Below are 21,120 nucleotides of genomic sequence, written 5' to 3' on the forward strand. Positions count from 1 at the left end.
ACGTCATTAGGGTTACAGCTGGCCTAACTCTTGCTAACTGACTGACCATGCATTAAAATCCCCTTCAAATCCTTGTTAATTCTTTCTCTGCTTCCACAACATGGTTAGGAGTTGAAGTATAAAGGGAAATGACAGTGGTTGGCATGAAGGGGAGGTGACTTTTCAACACTACACTCCCTCATCTACTGTCAACTTGACTAGGCATATCTCTTACTTTCCCTGCCCCCTCCAGATGAAGAGTATTTGATGGCTGTGATATAAGTTGCAGCTGTGTTGTTGTGGTCACTCAGCAAACGTGAAGGGGAATTCTCTTCCAGCAGCAGGCAGGGCTGCCAGTTCAAAACAACTGAGAGCAGATGTATGATTAGAGGCAAATTCAAAACTGTCAATCTCAGCTGGTGGTGGTGAAGAAAAGTTGTGTGTCTGTGTGAGCCAGGAATTGTGGTGAAAAACTGAGCTATTTTTACCTGTTTGCCTGCAGCCAGCACATTATTTACCAAATAAATCAGCTTTGCTGACCTAATTATAGAATGATTTAGGCAAGATATTTACTTGCATGCCAAAATCTTAAATATGTGAATAGTCCCATTAACCTGGATCTCTGTGTGTGTGTGTTTAAAAAAAAAAAAAAAAAAAAAATGAACTGCGTTGAGATTTTAAAATCTAATTAATTAAATATTTAGAGTGTTTTACCTTGTCTTCCAGATCATCAAAGTACAATGTGGTTAGAGATATAAAAACCATAAAATCTAAGAGATGAACTATACAACTATATATTCAGGTTGAGTGATTTGGCTAGTGTTAAAACTTTCTATGTGTATTTTTCTCAACCAGTGTGATGAGAATGCACTGTAAATCTGTCATCAAACTGAGACCCAGCTGTCTAGTGGGAAGTGTTACTGATAAGAGTGGCTATAAAGTTGATAATTTTGAGTTCTATTAACTGTTACATTCCTGATACTTATTACACACTCAGTCCAGGGATAGTTTTAAAACTAAGATTTTTATAAGACTTTATATAAAAAAGTTAAATGCGTCTTGCATAAGCCCCACAACAACTCGGTCTCACTGAGCACAACCACCACCAACCTCCTGGGCTGATACTTTTCTTCCCTACTGTGTTCCCTTTTTCCTCTTCAGCAGTGCTATAACCCTTAAAGGCGCAGGGCACAGGTAAAATTAACCCCTGCCATTTCTTTGTGTTTATAGAATCATAGAATATCAGGGTTGGAAGGGACCTCAAGAGGTCATCTAGTCCTACCCCCTGCTCAAGGCAGGACCAATCCCCAGACAGATTTTTTTACCCCAGTTCCCTAAATGGCCCCCTCAAGGATTGAACTCACAATCCTGGGTTTAGCAGGCCAATGCTCAAATCACTGAGCTATCTGTCCCCTTCGGTGTTCTATACTTCCCCTCATAAATGTAATGTTGTTCTGACATTTCTATTAACAATATATATAACGTTCAGTCCATCAATTTGATTTATTAGTAATAGTCCGTGAGTTCCACATACTCAAAGTTGTTGCCTAACACCGATTGTGTGGCAAGTGTAGTTCTAGTATCCAACAAAATAGCCATTTCTGATTATTTAAATTCCCAAAGATGCTCATAATTATGAAATACATGTTTCCCTATATGACCAATGGTTTAATAATGTAACTCTGTCATTTGGCATGGCAAAATACCTACTCAATTAGTGGTTCTCAAACTTTTGTATTGGTGACCTGTTTCACACAGCAAACCTGTGAGTGTGACCCCCCCGCCCAATAAATTAAAAACACTTTTAAAATATTTAACACTATTACAAATGCTGGAGGCAAATCGGGATTTGGGGGTGGAGGCTGACAGCTCGCGACCGCCCATGTAATAACCTTGCAACCCCCTGAGGGGTCACAACCCCCAGTTTGAGATCTCCTGTACTAAATGAACATAACAAATTATCCAGAACTATAAAACACTTGATGTAGATCAACCTCCATACTTGAATTCAATATCACTTATATCAGTTTTGGATAGAATGCAGGATAAGGTACAAGAGCAAGTACTGGGTATGACATGAGACAAATGTAAGAATAACTCTGTGGTGCATTCACCAGTTCAGTAGCTGGATTTAGACACTGATAAGTCTGGTGCCCCGACTATTCATACATCATTGTCTGTGGGACTCTTCTCTCTAGCTGGGAAACCTTGCATGTCAGTGGGTTATTCTGGTGATCTCTCCTGTTGTGCAGTACTTGTTTTCAGGAGCCATGATCTTGGTTTGATAGTCCTGTCTTTCAGTGGCTGGTATGAATGTCACATCTGTCTGAGTTGTTCCCAGTTCACGTCCTCTTTATTTCCCAGTTGTGGATCAAATGATGCAGCATCTGGATTCAGAGTCTCTGTGCCATGTCCCATCATGTAATGAGGTTCGTCTTCACTCTCACTATCAGTATCACTGGAGTCTGAATTCCTGGCCTCATTTTGATTTCCTATTTTGATTTGTTATGCTAGTTTGCCTTGTTCTCCTGTATTCTGCTACGGTGGTTTGGAGGGCAGTGGTATATCCAAAGGTAAGCAGTCACAGGGAACTAGAAGATTGCACTGAAGAACTCCAATCACCTCCTTTTCCATCTTCTGCTTTTATTTCATAGATAGGACTATTCTCCTTTCCTTTGAAGTACTACATGAATTCTGACTTCCCAATAGGATCTTAATTTTCCTAGTCCCTTTCTCTCTGAAAGATTCCAGATGGTTACTCTGTCATGTGGCAAGAAGACAGCATTGTGCACTCTGATGATATTGATTCTTTCCATGGGTGGCTGATTTTTTGAGAACATAAGCTTCTTTCATCTGCTGATTCCATTCTCAATGTAATCTTTATGGTTCCCAGGTGGAGATTCAGAGTTTATAGGTAGGCCACATGCAATGTCAACGGGCAAATGTGCTGATCCTTAATATAATAAATAGAAGGGTGAGACTCCTGGTGCCTCAATCTAAGTACAGTTGTAGGCATAAATTACTTTTCTGAGGGAGTCCTTTCAGTTTACTTTTGTTCTTCTGGCAAGGTTGTAAACATAGCCAGCAGAATTTGGCTTAGAATTTTTTACTTGCCCATTGCCCTGATTGTGTGAGATGGCACAGTTTTATAGTAGTGCTGTAACCTTCTGAATAGATTTTCAAACTCTGCCCTTTGATCATGATGAATCCTTTTGAGGAAACCAAATTGTAAAACTAAGTACAGTAATTGAAGATCTTGTCTGCCACAGTCTTTTCTGACTTGGTGGTAGGGAGGGTTGAACAAACCTACTGAAGTGATCCACTATGACTAAGATGTATTCATATCCTCCTTCTGTCTGTGTGCACAAAATCTATTGACTGTGTTATCATTATGTTCAGTTAAATGGAGCTCTGGTAGGCTGGTGAGGTTTGTTTTGCTTGACACATGTGCAGACTCTAGTTACGTAATGTTCAGTGTCCTCCTTCATCTCTGGCCAATAAAACCAATACCTCTTGCATGATAAATGTGCCATTTGTATTTTTCAGGTAATACCAGTTGATTTCATAACTTGGTTTTCTAATAAATTATTCCATTTGTTTCCAAATGCAACCAGTACCGTTCATACATCAGGGAGGGGACCTTACCATATCTTCTTGTGTTCTCTTGGTTATTTGGTTTGTGTCCAAAGGACTTATAATGAAGAAATTTAGCAACTGCTAAATCTTCCTTCTGAGTTGCCAAAATGTCTTCTCATGGAATAGACTTTATGGGTTATATAACACCCATGGCACAGTCTTCTACTGCCAAAGAATTGGCCATAACAGCTGCTAACCAAGATACCTTGCCATCTCTTTGTACATACAAGGACAGCCTAAACATCATCTTTATTTGCATCTTCTGAACATTTTGGCAAATATTTTTTTTCCCCATATCAGGAGGCATTCTGGATAGAGCATCTGCCTCCACATTAGATTTCTGTGGATGATAGCTAACTTTGAAGTTAATCAGCTAATTCTGAAATCTACCAGTGTGCTGTGATATTCAGCCTAGTAAAGGTGAATATGTAAGTTAACTGGTTACTATCTCTGCAAACTGTGAAGGATTGTGCATAGTACAGGTAGTCATGGTTTGTTAGTTACAGCCCATTTCAAGACCAGAAATTCCAGTTTTCCTGAGTGAAGGTAATTTTTCTCAGCTGCAGTTAGTGTTCTTGACCCATAACTCATGTCATTTAGTTTATCCTCCTGACATTGGTTTGATTCCCTTATTGGAAACATCTAAATGTACTGCTACCAGAAATCTCCCAATTATGAGCACAGGGGCGCTCAAACACTTAAAGTGGAGCACCCACAGGGGGGCACATCTCAAAGAACCTCAGTTACTGCACAAGGTGAATAACCCTCTCTTTTGGTTGTTTTCTATCTTTATATTAACTGAATTCTCAAAATTATTTTTGACTCTGTTGGTATCTATGTGAAATAGGTTAGGTCAAACTTTTAGCATATTGATCTTGTTTTATTCCATAAAGCAACAACCAAATTTTGTTCATCTGTAAGCATTTTATACAGGGGAAAAATATATATGTACCGGTCATGTAACCATAAATGTTTTAGTTGGTTTTATAAAATGTTTTCTTATTCCATAGATGTCCTTCCTGTCTAAACATGCTCCTAAATTTTTGATCCATACTTCACCCTCTAATCTGAGATAAAAGCATTAGAGCATGTTTATTTCTCTTAAGAGAATTGAAATGCACTTTATTGTTACAAAAGTGTCTTGTAAATTTCATTTTTACAAGTACATGCTGCCCTGTTACATGCGTCATGGCATTAGATGTCAAATGATACAAAAAGTGACCTAACTGTCCGTATAGAACAAAAATAAACAAAGGCTTAGTCAATAACTGATGGAGTTTGCTGTACTTGTATGGATAAACTAATTAAACAGATCTGTCTCTGTTCCTCAAGCCTAATGTGACCCTGTTATTAGTTTTACAGAAAGGAGTGTTGTAACATTGAATGAAGGTAAATGATGAAAGAATAGTGTAAACACGAAGCACTAAGAACTCGCATTTCTAGTCACAGAGTGGTTTCAAAGAAAGGAGGTTTTTCTCTGCACACCTGCAGGCATTCATTGCATAGGCCTCTTGTGGTCAATGTTGATTGCTGCTTGTCTGTAGCAGAACAACAAATAACTTAGTGTTTTGTACCTTCTGTGATTTAATATTATGCTTTTTGCCAGAACTGGCACAAATCCTTTTTCCGATAGTGACAGTAATTATAGCACAGCTGTAGGAAAGGGTCTTTCAGAGTTTCCATTATAAACCCCTATAGTCATTTTATAACTCAAACATAAAAAAATGTATTTTGTGCTTACATGACATACAGAGGCTTTGCCTTGGGGTATGTTGTAGTGTAACTTCTTTAAACTGAAAGTGGGACAATTGTCGGTCTGAATTAAATTGAGTACTAAGGAAATTATTAATTCTAAGGCAGTGTTCCCCAAACTTTTTATTGTGCCGTTCCTTACCAGTAATGGGATCTGTCTGTCCTCATCCTTCCCTTTGCCGATACTCACACTTGTCAACTGTTGGAAATGGGCGATGTCCACATTGATTGCGTAATTTTCCCTCCCTTGGTATTCACCCCTTCTTGTCAACTGTTGAGAATAGGCCACTTCCACCTTAATTGAATTGGTTCGTTAGCACTGACCCCCCACTTGGTAAGGCAACTCCCTTCTTTTCATGTGCTATAATATATATTCTGCTTACTGTATTTTTCACGCCATGCATCTGATGAAGTGGGTTTTAGCCCACAAAAGCTTATGCCCAAATAAATGTGTTAGGCTCTAAGGTGCCACAAGGACTCCTCGTTGTTTTTGCTGATACAGATTAACACGGCTACTACTCTGAAATGTGGTTTAGATTTCTATGTGGTCTTGCAGAATTCTTAAATTCTCTGATGCTATATTCTGGGTTTTTTTAGATAAAAAAACTAGTGTACGTTTATCTGATGCGCTATGCAGAGGAGCAGCAGGACCTGGCATTGTTATCCATCAGCACTTTTCAGCGAGCTCTGAAGGTGAGTAAATATAGGTAATTGCCATGTATGTAAAGAGCTGATGTGCTGTCAAAAATATAGGGTATTTTCAATTGTTCTCCAGTTATAGAAAACACTGTATGCTGCACTTCATAAATATCTGCGTTTAGATTGATTCCATGTGACTTCCACCAGACTTTTTTGTGCATTTTTTTAAAAGGTGTTAAATACAGTAACTAGCAAATAAATTGCAAGGTGGGAAGTAGCAAAAACAAGATTTAAATTTTTTTTAAGTGGATAGAAACATGAAGAAAAATACTTTACTTAAAAATGTAAACTTTTTTCAAACCCACATACCTAAAATACATATCCTTGCCTACTGCTCCTATCTTCCAGTAGTGTCACAGGATCTGTACTGACACCTGATACCCTGAAAAATGAAGAGAGACAGAGTCTCCCTTAAGTAAACTTCTGCTAACTGGTTTTATGTGGAAGGCGTTTGGATTGCTTTGAGGGGTAGCAGCATAAAACCCTAAAATAGATTAAATGAACGAAATTTCCTTAAGAAAATTCTGGGCTGTCACCTACATTAGTCCTAGTAGTAAGAGCCAGTGGGACTAGTATTGTTATACTTGCTCAACTCTAATTCAGAACCATGGGCGGGGGGAAATAGGCAAATGGGATCAGATCACCAAAATTAAGAACCACCTCTGAAATGTGGTGGCAAAGATTTAAAAAGATATTTTAGTGCAGAGGCCTTGGCATACATGTTAAAGAGAATTACTTTTCTTCCTTCACAGAAGCCTATTTTGGGGGCCTGACGATTTTTTTGCCCACTCACTGACAGATTTGACATTTGCTTACCTGTGCATCTGCCCAAGAAGAGCAGCATGAGACTCCTTATGGATCCAGTCTATATTGTTGTTGTTAGAAGGTTTATTACAGGCAGTGTCATTCATCAGGGCTAAACATCGCTTTCCCAATGTTCTCAAACCAGGAGTGAAGGAACAAATTGATATTGGTGCTCCCAAATGCAAGTAGTCTCTGCTACTGCTGGACAATCAAGCTATGCTCCCTCCCCTGGTACAGCCCCCCCCCCCCCCCAAAGCAAAACAAAACCAACCTCAAAAAAATTAGTTCTAAAACTTCACGTACACTCTTATCAAATCCCATTGATCGGGGACTCAGGCAACTGATCAACAAACATTGAGGATGGATTTTAAACAGCAGGTTGCAACCTTAATGCTGGGAGGGGCATTATGTTCCCTCTATTTAATTGGCATTTAGCTGGGTCCAGTTCAGTGTTCAGAATTCCCACCATGCAGCAAATTACTCAGGGTTGACTCCTTGGACTCAGCTCACTCCTGAATCCCTCCACCTCCCACTGTGTGCTGCCATGCAGGGGTAGAGGTCACTAAGGAAGGTCACTAAGAGGTCACTAAGGAAGAATTTCAGGTCTCTCCTTTTTCCCAGGTCTCATTTACCTCTGGTCACTTTTTAGACTTACCCACACTGTACAGTGGCCACTAGGGATGCCACATTTAGTATATTTGCACCCCCCCTCCCATGCTGCCCTGTAGCTATTTCCTGCCTTATCCATTCCGTAAGGTCATAGAGCCAAATGTTGGGCCCTCCATCCAACAGATGGATTAAGTTGTCCCTAAAAAACAAATGTTGGGCCTAGTGAATCTGCTGTCTTTCTGTGTGATTACTGAACCACTACCTCCCAAAATTACCTCATGTTCAAATTTTTTTGGAGCCCTGTTGACGTGGGCTGGCTCAATGGCTCCCTGCCAAATTTGCCTTCTGAGCATCTGTCAAGGGCTTGTTCCCCACTCTGAACTTTAGCGTCCAAAAGGTGGGGACCTGCGTGTACCCTTCTAAGCTTAAATCCTAGCTTAGATCTGATAGCGCTGCCACCAACCAAAAATATAGTGTTTTGGTACACTTTCCATTCCCCCCAAACCTTTCCCTGGGGAACACAGATCCAAACTCCTTGGATCTTAACACAAGGAGAAATTAACCATCCCCCCTCCTTGTCCCCCCACCAATCCCTGGTGAGTCCAGACCCAATTTCCTGGATCTAAAAACAAAGAAAAATCAATCAGGTTCTTAAAAAGAAAGCTTTTAATTAAAGAAAAAGAAAAGGTAAAAATTATCTCTGTAAAATCAGGATGGAAATGCTTACCAGGGTATTCAGCTTATATAGACTAGAGGGACTCCCTCCCACCTAGCATAAGTACAAGTTACAGCAAACAGAGGTAACATATCCTTCCAGCAAAATACACATTTGCAATAAAGAAAACAAACAAAAGACTAATCCGCCTTCTAGCTAGTACTTACTATCTTGCACATGAGAACAGTTTCAGAAAGATTGGAGAAACCTGGTTGCACGTCTGGCTCCTCTTAGATCCAAGAGAGAACAACTACCAAACAAAGAACACAAAACAAAGACTTCCCTCCAACAAGATTTGAAAGTATCTTGTCCCTTCATTGGTCCTCTGGTCAGGTGTCAACCAGGTTTACTGAGCTTCTTAACCCTTTACAGGTAAAAGAGACATTAACCTTTAACTATCTGTTTATGACAGTATCTCTGACCAAACCATAATGTGTGTGGTCACAACTGCCTAATCAACTCCACATCCCTCTGGATCTGAATATTTAAATTCAATTTGTTACAAGCCCAGAAGTAATTTTCTGTAATGTGGCCTGATTTTTTCAATGGTTAATAATTGCATTGGCTTCTAATTAGTACTAATTTAATAAGGGGTAGGTGTGGGGGAGAGGTTCTAGTACCAGAATCGGATACAACAGAATTAAATTTGAGAAGTTCAGTGTCTCGTGGGGAACCCCGTTGTGTATAGCAAAGACACTCACACCGAGGGCAAAGCAAAGCCTTAGCCAGTTTTGTTAACATAATCTGTAAAGACAAGCAAACGCCAAACCACCCAAACAAATAGAAGTAATATTATAATAGGATTATTTTTGGTGTCATTCCTTGCATATGCTCTTATACACTTATACTCTCACCTTTCCTTGGGGATCTGGTGGTAAGAGACAAAGGACCAGCCCTGTCCCTTGCATGCCAAATGAGTCTGATGGTCCAGACCGCAGTGGCCGAAGGTCATTGAAGGATGATGACAGTGAAGAGCTTAAGGGTCACTGATGAAAAGCTTGCCCTCTCCTACCTGGTGGCCTGACCTATTAGAGGGCCTTGGGGACTGTCATGAAGAATAATTCAGGTGCTCAGCCTCTCGTGTCCATATCTAACGTCCTCACCCTAATATTTTGTGCCTGTATCCTGTAGGTTAACATATGAGTGCCTCTTAGCTCATTAATCATATATGTCAGCTATTGCAAAAGCAAATTTTTGGTTAAACATCTATCAATGACTTTCTTGAAAGCCTAGTATCAATTCAGTATTCCTACGGTTATGTACCAAATCCTCTCTCAAGGAAGCTATTACCAGTTCCCCAAAATCTAAGTTAACTGTCAGGCAGTTTTGTCTATGATAAGGGTCATAGACCTATGCTTCACTTATGCTAACCTGCTTAAGCCAATGTCTCAGAGAATACAAGTCTTTAGATTCCTTACGTTACTGCTAAGTAAAATAAAATGCTACGCTAGCTCTATGGGCTACACCAAAGTGAGTAATCGTGACATTTGATGGCTGCAGCTCAGGCATAAGTGAGTGCAGAAGGGGCATGATCTGATCCCATAACATGCCCATTTCGCCATACCATTGAAGGCATATGGCTTCAGCCTTGGAAAATCAGCTGCTGATCTGGCAGCCTTCATTTTGGTCTAATGCATGATAGTGTGCCCACAGATCCAGATATTGACTCTTTTCTCAATGTCTCCTGCAACCACAAATGGCAGACAGGGTTAGTGTGGTCCCCCAGCATGTCCCAGCAACCCAACATTACTATGAACATAGGCCCTGTAGCGTTCTGATTTCCAGTGCCCAATGGTCTGGACCTGCTGAAAGTCAAACCTGGAGCTGCTGACAACACTACCCCAATCCTAAAGGAACATGTACCAAAATTTTTAGGATTGAGACCTATGACAGCTTTCTCATGACTGCTGTGAATTTATACCGGGTGAGGCAGCTGCCATTCCTATGGAAGAATAGTAGGCCTAGCTCCAAAATTGTTTGACTGCCTTCACAAGACATAATTGTTAATCTGTGAATTCCCTTAATTCAGCCATAATCTCTTTTCCTACTTATTCACTTTTTGAATACCTGTATTTTAAAGACACTGATCCTTTCTTAAATTGTACATTCAGTGCACACCTTGAGCAGTTCTTGGCTGCCTGTGGCACCAGCTTGCTAATTCTGAAAGCCAGAAAAGGCACAACAAATGCTGTTTTGCATAAAGCTGCCTGCCCACCCCCAGAACTGCATATTCTGAAATATGTGATCAGTAAACCCAGTGCAGTTATAGGGTGCCTGTCTCCCCTACATCTGTTGTGTTTGTGTCTGAACCAACCCTCCAAGAGCTTCCTTAATAAGAACCTCATACAGGGGTCAGCAAGTCCAGTTAGCCTGCAACATAAAGTCAGGCATGTGAGATGCCCTGGGATTGTAGATGAAGCAAATCCAGGGTGTACCAGAGATATATTGCATATCTTATCATTTGATACTCAAGGTTGGGCTGAACATGCTGAAATCTTTTCTTAACTCTAAATTCTGCAAATTCCACTAAACTAGCCTCTTAAACCCTGAAAGATCTGGAGGCAATGGAGTTTTTTGCATCGGACTGTACCTGAAGCTTTGTTCCCAGTGTCCAATTGGATCACCCAGATACCCTGTTAAATTGAGTGAGCAATGATTTCCACACTTCCCAGTCGTTCATTTGTACCTGGCAGCTTCAGGTGGAGCAGCAGCAGCCTCCATTCCCCCATGGTGCCTCCAGCATGGCTCCCAGAGCTTGTCACTGGCAGGGGGCACGAGGGCAGGAGTGGGGAGAAACAGGACGTAGTCCCGCTGAAGCAGCCTGACTCCTGTGCAGCTCCCAAGGAGGATGGGGTCCTGATACTTGAGTGCCTCTCAGAGAAGTGGGAGGTGGGAATGGTGGGGTCCCAGTATGTAAATGCCTCTCCTGCTCCACTACGACTTGCTTTTCCTGTGCTGTCTGTCATTCCCATTCTCTCCTGGTACTGCCTGTGTGTGGTAGCACCTGGTATGCCTTGACAGGTGATGCTAACTGGAGCAGTAACTAGTGGAACAAGAGACTTTTGAAATTCCAAGGTGAATTTAAATATGTGAGAGGGGGCAATAGCCATGTGGCTAGCCTGTACCCCTATCGCCAGCCAGTGGGAAGGCAGCAGATCTGGGGCAACAGCAGCAACCCCCTCCTGCTATGCATATGCTTTCATGTCCATCTCTTCCCACTCTGCACCAGGGTACTACGTACATGCGCTGTAGTCTGTTCAAGATTCATCCCCGCTGATTGTAGGAAAAGGGCATTTCATTGTTGTTGTTTTTTTTTAAAATAGAATGATTAAAAAGGATTTATTGCTGAAAAGGCGAAGATGTTAGAAAAGGCATCTTTTTTTTGTTGCATCATTCATGTTTAATTTTTTCTATTTGACAATTTTGACGTATGGGGAAGCTGTATGTAATATTAAGATTGATCTGGGTTGTACAACTTTAAAAATGCCTGAATTTGTGAAAGACTTTAAAATTATAAATAGAAAAAATTATTATATTTTGTATCAATTCTCTCTCCCTCATCTTCCTTTGCCTTCATTTTTCCTGTTTTCATTAGCATAAATAAAACTTGTTAATGTGGTGTTATGTCTGGCAGCTCCTTGTAATATATGCAGTATTCTTCAGATTCCTGAAACTTTTTCTTTTGTCAAGTTTCACATAAATTTGCACGATAGCACTGTGAACTTGAAATTAAAGCCAGACTAATAACAGTAAAAGAAAAATATGGCATTCATGTGGCTTAATATGTCCTCAGTCATTGCAATACTCACTACATGTTTTAATAATGATGAATTTCTGCAGTATTACTTATATTGTTTTGTTTCCATTCTTTTTAGGATCCTAATCAGTTAATCCGTGCAAGTGCTTTGAGAGTTTTATCTAGTATTCGTGTGCCAATTATTGTTCCTATTATGATGCTTGCTATTAAAGAAGCTTCTGCTGATTTATCTCCTTACGTTAGAAAAAATGCAGCCCATGCGATCCAAAAACTGTATAGGTAAGTAGTCATTTACCATAAATGTTGAAAAGCTATCCTAGGGAAATTCTGCGCCACTGCAGTGCAACATAAAAATGCTCCCCCCTTGCAGATTTTCTTTGCTTCCTTGCAAAAAATGATTTCTGTGGGGAAGCAAAGAGAAGCTGGGGGTGTGAGGCTCGGGGGTGTGAGGCTCAGGGGTGTGTGGATACACAGGAGTTGAGCGGACAAGGGGAGCAGCTCCCTGTACAGGGATCCCTCCACCACGCCCCCTCCGCATCAGGAGCCCCCTGGAAATTCTTCAAAGCAGTGTCTGTTGACCGCTCGTGCTCCCGACCAAGGGTATAAGGGGTGGTGCAGGTCCTTTTTACTGCTGCGTGGTCTGAGTTGAAATTGTGTCCGCCTTCAGTACGTAACCTGCAAAGTAAACTTGGTCTAAATAGTTTTGATATCTAGTTTTGTAGTTTTAGTTCGCTTAAGATTATCGTTGGTGTAGGATAAATTCCCTTGTATCTCTTCTCTCCCCCCTCCCCCCATTCCAGGGACAATCCTTCCTGGGACTATGCCCAAAGTCCCAAGATTCAGAAGTGTCCTGCCCTCGCTTCTTCTCAGTAGTGATGAGCATCAACAGTGCCTGTGCTGCCTGGGAGAAGCTATCAGCAAGGTGCAATAATTAGAGAGGTACAAGAGCTCTGTCTTAGGAAGTTTCTGATGGCTATGATGCCTTGCTCTCACCCAGGCTCTGGAGACCGCCATGTAAATCAGCCTCAATCGACTAGCAGCACCCCTGCAAGCATGAGCCTTGGAGCAAAGTCTTTACCATCAAAGTGGAAAGACTCCTCCTACAACAGGGGTTCTCAAACTGGGGGTCGGGACCCCTCAGGGGGTCGCAAGGTTATTACATGGGGGGTTGTGAGCTGTCAACCTCCACCCCAAACCCCACTTTACCGCCAGCATTTATAATGGTGTTAAATATATAAAAAAGTGTTTTTAATTTATAAGGGGGGGGGTCACACTCAGAGGCTTGCTATGTGAAAGGGGTCACCAGTAAAAAAAAAAAAAAAAAAAAAAAAGGGGGGGGGCGGGGGATGAGAGTCACTGTCCTACAGGGCTTCCCATGAGACTAAGGGTGCGAGGGCAGATCCCTGCAGAGGAATGTCCATAAGAAATGCGTTTCCTTCCTGCGCCAGTCTAGGCTGGGTAAGACGACATAGGTGGAACCCATGGAATCAGCTCTGCTGAAGGCCCCCAGATAAGAGGGCAAAGTATGAAAAAAGAGGGATCCTCTGGTTCTGGTGTGACTGTGGGATCGAAGCGAAAAGACGGATGCTTGGCAGTCCCATTATTCATACTGCCTCATTTATCCAAAGAGCAACCAGTGAAGATAGACGAGCCAGGTCCTTCAGATGTCCCAGCTGGAACTCCCTGGATTCCGGGCCGCATGGAGACCATCGTAACCCCCAGAGGATATATTCCTCCCTTTACCTGCAGTCTCCATTTCTCTTGCGCCCTGCCCTCCTGAGGGATGTCCTTACCCCAGAGTAGGAATCAATATGGATGTCTAAGGAGCAGTTACGTTCCCTGGGCAGGAGCACTCCAGTACAGACTGTGTGCTACTGATACCAATGGAATCTTCACCTGAATCAGAGGAGTTCGAGGCACCATTATCTCTGAGAAAGCACAGAAATCCTGACAGGCGTCGGAGAGGCTATACCTACCAGCGCTCCAGATATGAACCCCTTGGGGACCACTGAGTCCAATGGACCCCTCCTTTTGGCTTCACTGGGGCCCTTGGAACTCCTGCAGGAGACACCTGGACCACTGCTAGGAGTCATACCGCTCCTCCCCCTCTCACCAGCCAGCTTTGTTGGTGTATGAGGAGGAAGTGCCAGAACCGGTTCCAATGGTACTGATAATACTGATTGGAGACTTCCTCATCCTCCCCAGATGATGCCGTCACTGCCAAATGACCATTGGCAATACCAGGAGCTGTTGCAAAGGGTTGCTAATGATCTACAGATCCCACTGGAAGAGGTCCAGGTCCCTCAATACCAGATCTTGAACGTTTTCCAACCACAAGGACTGACCAGAGTAGCCTTTTCAATCACGAGGCCATATTAGATTCGGTCAGAGTCGTTTGGCGCACACTTGCATCTTGTGACCCTGCGCCTTAAAGGGCCATAAAATGCTACTTTGTTCCTGCCAAGGGAGCTGACTTTGTTTCCCCATATTGCTCCTAACTCGCTGTTGGTACAGGCAGTGATGGAAAGAACTAGGTTTCACTACCAAAAACCTACCCCTGAAGAGACGGGCTCAAAGAGACTGGATCTCCTAGGTAGGAAGGTCTTCTCCTCCTTGGTAATTATATAGCTAATTACCAAGCTTTATTAGCAAAATACTATTTCAACACCTATGTCAGACATGCGGACTTCAACTACTATGGAAGACCGAGCCCAATTCCAGTCTTTTCTGGACAAAAGAAAATAGTGACAAAGGTGGAGCTCTAAGCTGCTGTAGATGCCACAGATACTGCATCCAGAAGTTTGGCCACAGGGCTGGGCATGCGAAGGGACTCGTGGTTCCAGTCGTTGGGCTTTCTTAGAGAGATCCTAGAGACTATCCCAAACCTCCCTTTCAGTGAGTCCAACCTTTTTAATGAAAAGTTGGACGAGTCCCTTTACTTGCTAAAGGACTCAAGATTCACTCTGTGCTTCTTTGGGATTTATACTGCAGTACCCAGGAGGAAACACCAGAGAGAGCCTTTTAGGCCACGACTGCCCCCTGCACATGCTTCATGTTACCAACATCAACCTGAGCTTCTGTGCAAATGGCAGAGGATCCAGAGATCCTGTTTCTACGCTCCTACTTCCACAGTGTCTGCTTATTCCCAACTGCAGGCCAAAGGCTATTTTTGACATGCAGGTTGAGACCTGCTTACCACCACTGATGCAACCTACGCCTCCCCTAGTCAAGTTAAGAGGTCATCTTATCCTTTTTGCCCACACCTAGGACAAGATCACCACAGAGTTGGGTCCTGGAGATTATCCATCCAGGATACTCCACAGTTTTTCTTTCCCATCTCCCTGGTCCTTCTCCAGGGACCGCTCTCATCAAATGATTCTTCAACAAGAGGCAGAATCCCTCTTAAATTGGTGAGCAGTAGAATGTGTCCTGCCTCACTACCATGGAATAGAGTTCTACTCCTCATATTTCCTAAACCCCAAAAAAGACAGCAGGTGGAAAAGGGCTGGGAAACAGTGTTGTCTGGAGCACCATGGAAAGTTAAACAGCAGTTTTTACTCAATCATTCAAAAGAGAGGGAGAGCTGGCCATAGTGAGCCACTGCCTAGCATTAACATTCTGTCTGGCACTGTATAGTATACTAAAATATTGTAAATTTTTCAGAGCAGTCTATGATGAGGACAATTACCAGCCGTTCTGTACTATCTGCTGGTAATGACCAGGAGTCATTCCTATTTTTACCCAGGCGCCCCCGGCCGACCTCACCGAGGCCAGCCAGGAGCACTCACGGGCTGATGACGAGAACGGATACCAGTCCTTCTGTACTGTACCGACTGCCACCGGGGAGAGGGGAGAGGATACTGCTGTTTAGCTCTCCAGCACCCCGTCTACCAGCAGCATGCAGTAGACATAGGGTGACATTGAAAAAAGGCGAGAAACGATTTTTTCCCTTTTCTTTCGGTGGGGGGGCGGTGAAGGGTGTAAATTGACGACATACACCCTGAAACACCCGGGAAAATGTTTTTGACCCTTCAGGCACTTGGAGCCCAGCCAAGAATGCAAATGCTGTTTGGAGACTGCGGGGACTGTGGGATAGCTGGAGTCCTCAGTACCCCCTCCCTCCCTCCATGAGCGTCCATTTGATTCTTTGGCTTTCCGTTACGCTTGTCACGCAGCACTGTGCTGAGTCCCTGCTGTGGCCTCTGGAGATTTTTTCAAATGCTTTGTCATTTCGTCTTCTGTAACGGAGCTGTGATAGAACAGATTTGCCTCCCCATACAGCGATCAGATCCAGTATCTCCCGTACGGTCCATGGTGGAGCTCTTTTTGGATTTGGGACTGCATCGCCACCTGTGCTGATCAGAGCTCCACGCTGGGCAAACAGGAAATGAAATTCAAAAGTTCGCGGGGCTTTTCCTGTCTGCCTGGCCAGTGCATCCGAGTTCAGATTGCTGTCCAGAGCAGGCATAATGGTGCACTGTGGGATACCGCCTGGAGGCCAATACCGTTGATTTGCGGCCACACTAACCCTAATCCGATATGGTAATACCGATTTCAGCGCTACTCCTCTCGTCGGGGAGGAGTACAGAAACCGGTTTAAAGAGCCCTTTATATCGATATAAAGGGCCTCGTTGTGTGGACGGGTGCAGCGTTAAATCGGTTTAAACGTGTAGTGTAGACCAGGCCAGAGAAACATGCAGCAGGACAGTCTCCACCCCTTGAATCCTAGCTCTCGAGCTGCCTCCTCCTACAGACCGACTCCTCTACTGCCTCAATAACTTTTGAGAGAGAAAGAAAAGAGCATGGCTCTACTGGAGGATCCAGGTGCAGTTTGTCCTCACCGACAATGAGTAAGAGACTTCTCTCCTCAGGCCTCATCCTCTAAGGATCACAGCTTGGATTACCATTGTGGTATGCCACTACTGAAGGGTAAATTGGCAACAATGGTTCCTTTAGAACACAAGGACAGCACTGCCCTGGTACTACCACCTTGGGAATGTCCTTGTCAGAATGTGACTTGCATCTGAAGAAGTGGGTATTCACCCACAAAAGCTCATGCTGCAAAACGTCTGTTAGTCTATAAGGTGCCACAGGATTCTTTGTTGCTTTTACAGATCCAGACTAACACGGCTACCCCTCTGATACTTGTCAGTACAGACTTCAGCACTGAAATTTTCACCATTTACCATGTTGCCCCTAGTACCGATCACAACCTTCACAGTTCTGAGTAACATTGTGGCATTGGACATCCTGGGACCAAAGCGTTTCACGGTACTGGCTGAAGCAAATCAACTGTTTCCAGCTCTCAACATACTCCCCTTCAACTACTGGAGGGTGAAGAAATCAACGGTGTGGGGAGGACAATCGTCACTTCCTACACCAGGAGCTCTTCTGGGCAGTCAGTCCACTCACCTTCGCCTCACATGACAAGCTCAAAGACCTATAAAGGAGAATTGTGGAAATTCTTGATATACTGCCAGAAGTCATTTAGGAGAAGGTGCATAAGTTGTTGGATATTGTCACAAGGCAGCGGCTTCCTGGGGTGCCCTCCTGTGACAGGCCATGGCATGACAGACACACCTGCCTCCATTTTCCCCTTCAGAGTTTTCAGTAACTGCACATCAAGATCTCTTGCTTCAGTAATAACCCTCTGTGATAAATGGGGGGAGGAGGAGGCTCTCTTTTATGGACACCCAACCAGCCAGCCAGCTAGCTGTAAAATCCCTCTTGGTAGCTGTTCTCTGCTTGCTTTACCTGTAAAGTGTTAAAAGTTCCCCAGTTAAAGAGAAGGAAGAGGGCAACTGACCAAAAGAGCCAATGGGAAGGTAGAACTTTTTAAAATTGGAAATAAATTTTCCCTTAGTCTGTTGTCCCTGCAGCCCAGAGATAACACAGAGCAGCAATCCTATAAGCAGGACTGCTGTGTAAGGTTTGACCCAGGTATGAAAAATTATCTTCCATACCTAGAAGGAATTATTGGGACAGGAAATGTTTAGCTAGACGTGATCAGGTTTATTTCTTTATTTTGGCTTGTGGATCTCCTCTGTGCTAACCCCAGATGCTTTTGTTTGCTTGTAACCTTTAAACTGAACCCCCAAGAAAGCTATTTTGGGTGCTTAATTTTTGGAATTGCTCTTTTAAAATCTAGGAAAAGCCTAAGTCCCAGATGTATTTTATTCCTTTTTGTTTTTAATAAAATTTACCTTTTTTAAGAACAGGATTGGATTTTTGGTGTCCTAAGAGGCTTGTGCATGTATTGTTTAATTAACTAGTGGCAACAGCGGGGTGAAAGGGCTTGCGGGTATCTCACAGGGAGGAATTCCCAAGTGCTCCTTCCTGGGTTCAAGGGTTTGTTTTTTTTGTTTGTTTGGTTTTTTTTGCATTTGGGTGGTGGCAGCATTTTCCAAGCCAAGATCAGAGAAAAACTGTAACCTTGGGAGTGTAATACAAGCCTGGAGTAGCAAGTATTTTAAAATCACTCCAAGTACCAGAGTGGGGATTCAGCCTTGACACCCTCTTTGGGACCAGTTTATTACTAAAACATAATGTAAAATCGTCCATAACAAAAGTCCTCAAACATAGGTGAAAAAGAAACTCAGTGTGTATAGTCCTTAAAATCCCACATCTTGTAGTCTGTTGACATAAAACATACCACTCTCAGGTGTAATCTGCCACACCTAAATTCCTTGTCCTCTTCTGACAGGACAGCCACCCCAACCCTTCCACTTGGCAGATAACCCTTCCCTTCCCAGCAGGAACCCCCAAGTTTCTGCTGGGTGATCATCTTTACAGGGGAACATCCCTCAGCTCTCTTTGGTCTTTTGGCTTCAGCTTTCCCACGTACCTTCTTTAAGACCAATTGAAGTGAGGTGATGAGTAAGGCTCATGGATATTTTTTAGTAAAAGTCATGGACGGGTCACAGGCAATAAACAAAAAATCATGGAAGCCGTGACCTGTCCCTGACTTTTTTTTTACTAAAAAATCTCTGACAAAATGGGGAGGGAAGAGGATGAGCACCCTGCCCCTTCCCCCAGCCTGCAGCAGCTGGGAGCTGCAGGATCCCCTTTGCCCTGGAGCTGGAGAGAGTCCCCCTGCCACCTCTGCCGGTGGTTGGAGAGCTGGGGGTGGGGTCCCTTCCAGCAGCAGCTAAGTAGCTCTGGGGTCCCTCTGCCACTGTCGGAGGTGACTGGGAGCTGCAGAGGGAGGGGGGAAGCTGCTCAAAGCGCTAAGCAGCTGCAGGGGTCCTTCTGCTGCCCTTGCTGGTGGCTGGGCAGCTCAGGGGTCCCCACTGGCAGTGGCAGGTGGTTAGTTGTGGGGATCCTCGCACTGCTGGCACTGGGGAGCTCTGGGGAGGGCCCTTCCAGCAGCCACTGAGCAACTCCAGGGTCCCTCTGCCACTGCCAGAGTCAGCTGGGGGGCGAGGGTACCAGCTGCTTTCAGAGGCTGAGCAGCTGCTGCGGGGGGAGGGGGGGGGTCCCTGCCAGTGGCAGCGGCTGGAGAGCTCAAGGGTCCCCCTCGATGGCAGCCAGGCAGTTGCAGGGGGGGTACCTCACAGTCAGCGGAGTCTGAGCTCCTGCAGGGGTCTCCCTCTGCTGGCTTCAGCAGATGTTACTGAGCATGCTCAGTACACCCTAAGTAGCAAATTCACTTAGATAGCAGTTTTTCACACTACAGGGCGTTTGGTCAGCTGCAGGGGTTCCCAGTGTCACAGAGGTCACCGGAAGTCACAGATTTTGTGACTTCCACAACCTCCGTGACATTGTAACCTTACTAACAAGTCTCAAATCCATTGGCCCTGCTCCCTCTTAAAGAGTTAGGGTCACCCTGTAACAGATATACTTCTCATGATGACACCAGGCATACTAGTGTTGCCTATGAACAAGGGCCTTCTCAAGTAACAAAAACTATCTGGCACACTTCAGTATCTATTCCAGCCACCTCAGGAAGGCAGATAGGAGATCCCAGCCAAGTAGTTGGACTATTTCTATCAGCACCTGACCACAAAGGCCTTAGTTGTACAAGCAGCTCAAGAAGTTGAAACAGAGAGCCCCCCGAACCACTCCTTGTGAGGAGGGTCCTAAGAAACTGAATCTCTTAAGTCATAAGGGCCCTTTCTTCTGTGAGCCTCCAAATTAGAGTGGCCAACTATCAAGCCTTGTTCTGTAAATAGTGCTTCCTTTTCTGGGCTAGGTTTTCAAAGCTACTTGATAAACTGCCAAAAGTCCATCAGGATGAGCTTAACGACCTTTGTCAGAAGGTAAACATAGCGCGAGAAGTTCAATACAGGCTGCACTTGATGATTCCGATGCAGTGGCAGGGATTATGATGTCGGCTGCTGCCATAAGGTGTTTTTCATAGGTACAAGCATCTAGGATCCCTCAGACGATAAAGATAATAATAGAAGATCTCTCTTTTTGAAAGTACCTAATTATTTAGCAGGAGCACAGTTGAAGCTCTTTATAATCTCAAGGATAGAAGTGACTTTACATTTCTAAGACTCTACATCTCCACCTTGTAGAGAAAACAGAGGTAGCAGCTCTACTATAGGCACACAATCTCTGCCCCAGTACTATTTTTAATAAATGACCATCAAAACTTCTGAGGAAGAAGCAGAAATTCCTCTTTCACCACCCTGTGACTTGGACAGTCTGGTTTTAAAAAAAATAAACCAACCCTCTCCTCCCAAAACACCCTTCAGTTTCTACATGAGTATAGAGTGACTGATCGGACCACGTATGGATCTTTTTTTCCTTTGTTGCCTCCCCCACTTCTCCTCACCAAGAGTCTTGGAATGGGATAATCTAGGACCAGTGGGTCCTCTATAGTAAGCAAGGAGTATCCATCTAGTTGCACACTGTTCCAACCCCTGCTCCCTTCTGTCTCCTTTCAGGGACCCCTCTCATGAGAGATAGTTGAAACAATAGGTAGACTCCCTGCTACAACTGGGAGCAGTGGAAAAAGTGCACTTAGTGTTCAAAGGAAAGGGTTTCACTTCTTTCTTCTTTGGAATTCTTCCTTGACCTTTGATGTCTCAACATATTTGTTCATTGTGTTAAATTCTGTATTTTCCCCCTAATTTCCATGATACCTTACCTGGATCCTGTGGAATGGCTCACAACTCTCAACTGTCAACACACACTTTCACATCTCTATCCATCTGGTACACTG

General features: G+C 43.7%; 1 protein-coding gene across 1 annotated transcript in view; it reads left to right on the forward strand.

The window, feature by feature from the left end:
- AP3B1 (adaptor related protein complex 3 subunit beta 1) overlaps positions 1–21,120 on the forward strand; it is a 271,189-nt gene that overhangs the window by 43,493 nt on the left and 206,576 nt on the right. The window contains exons 4-5 of the mRNA XM_045021277.1: positions 5,965–6,060; positions 12,070–12,230. Of these exons, the coding sequence (XP_044877212.1) occupies positions 5,965–6,060; positions 12,070–12,230 (257 nt within the window). The remainder of the gene's footprint in view (positions 1–5,964; positions 6,061–12,069; positions 12,231–21,120) is intronic.

The sequence above is a fragment of the Mauremys mutica genome, chromosome 6 (assembly GCF_020497125.1).
Source record: "Mauremys mutica isolate MM-2020 ecotype Southern chromosome 6, ASM2049712v1, whole genome shotgun sequence".
Taxonomy (NCBI): domain Eukaryota; kingdom Metazoa; phylum Chordata; order Testudines; family Geoemydidae; genus Mauremys; species Mauremys mutica.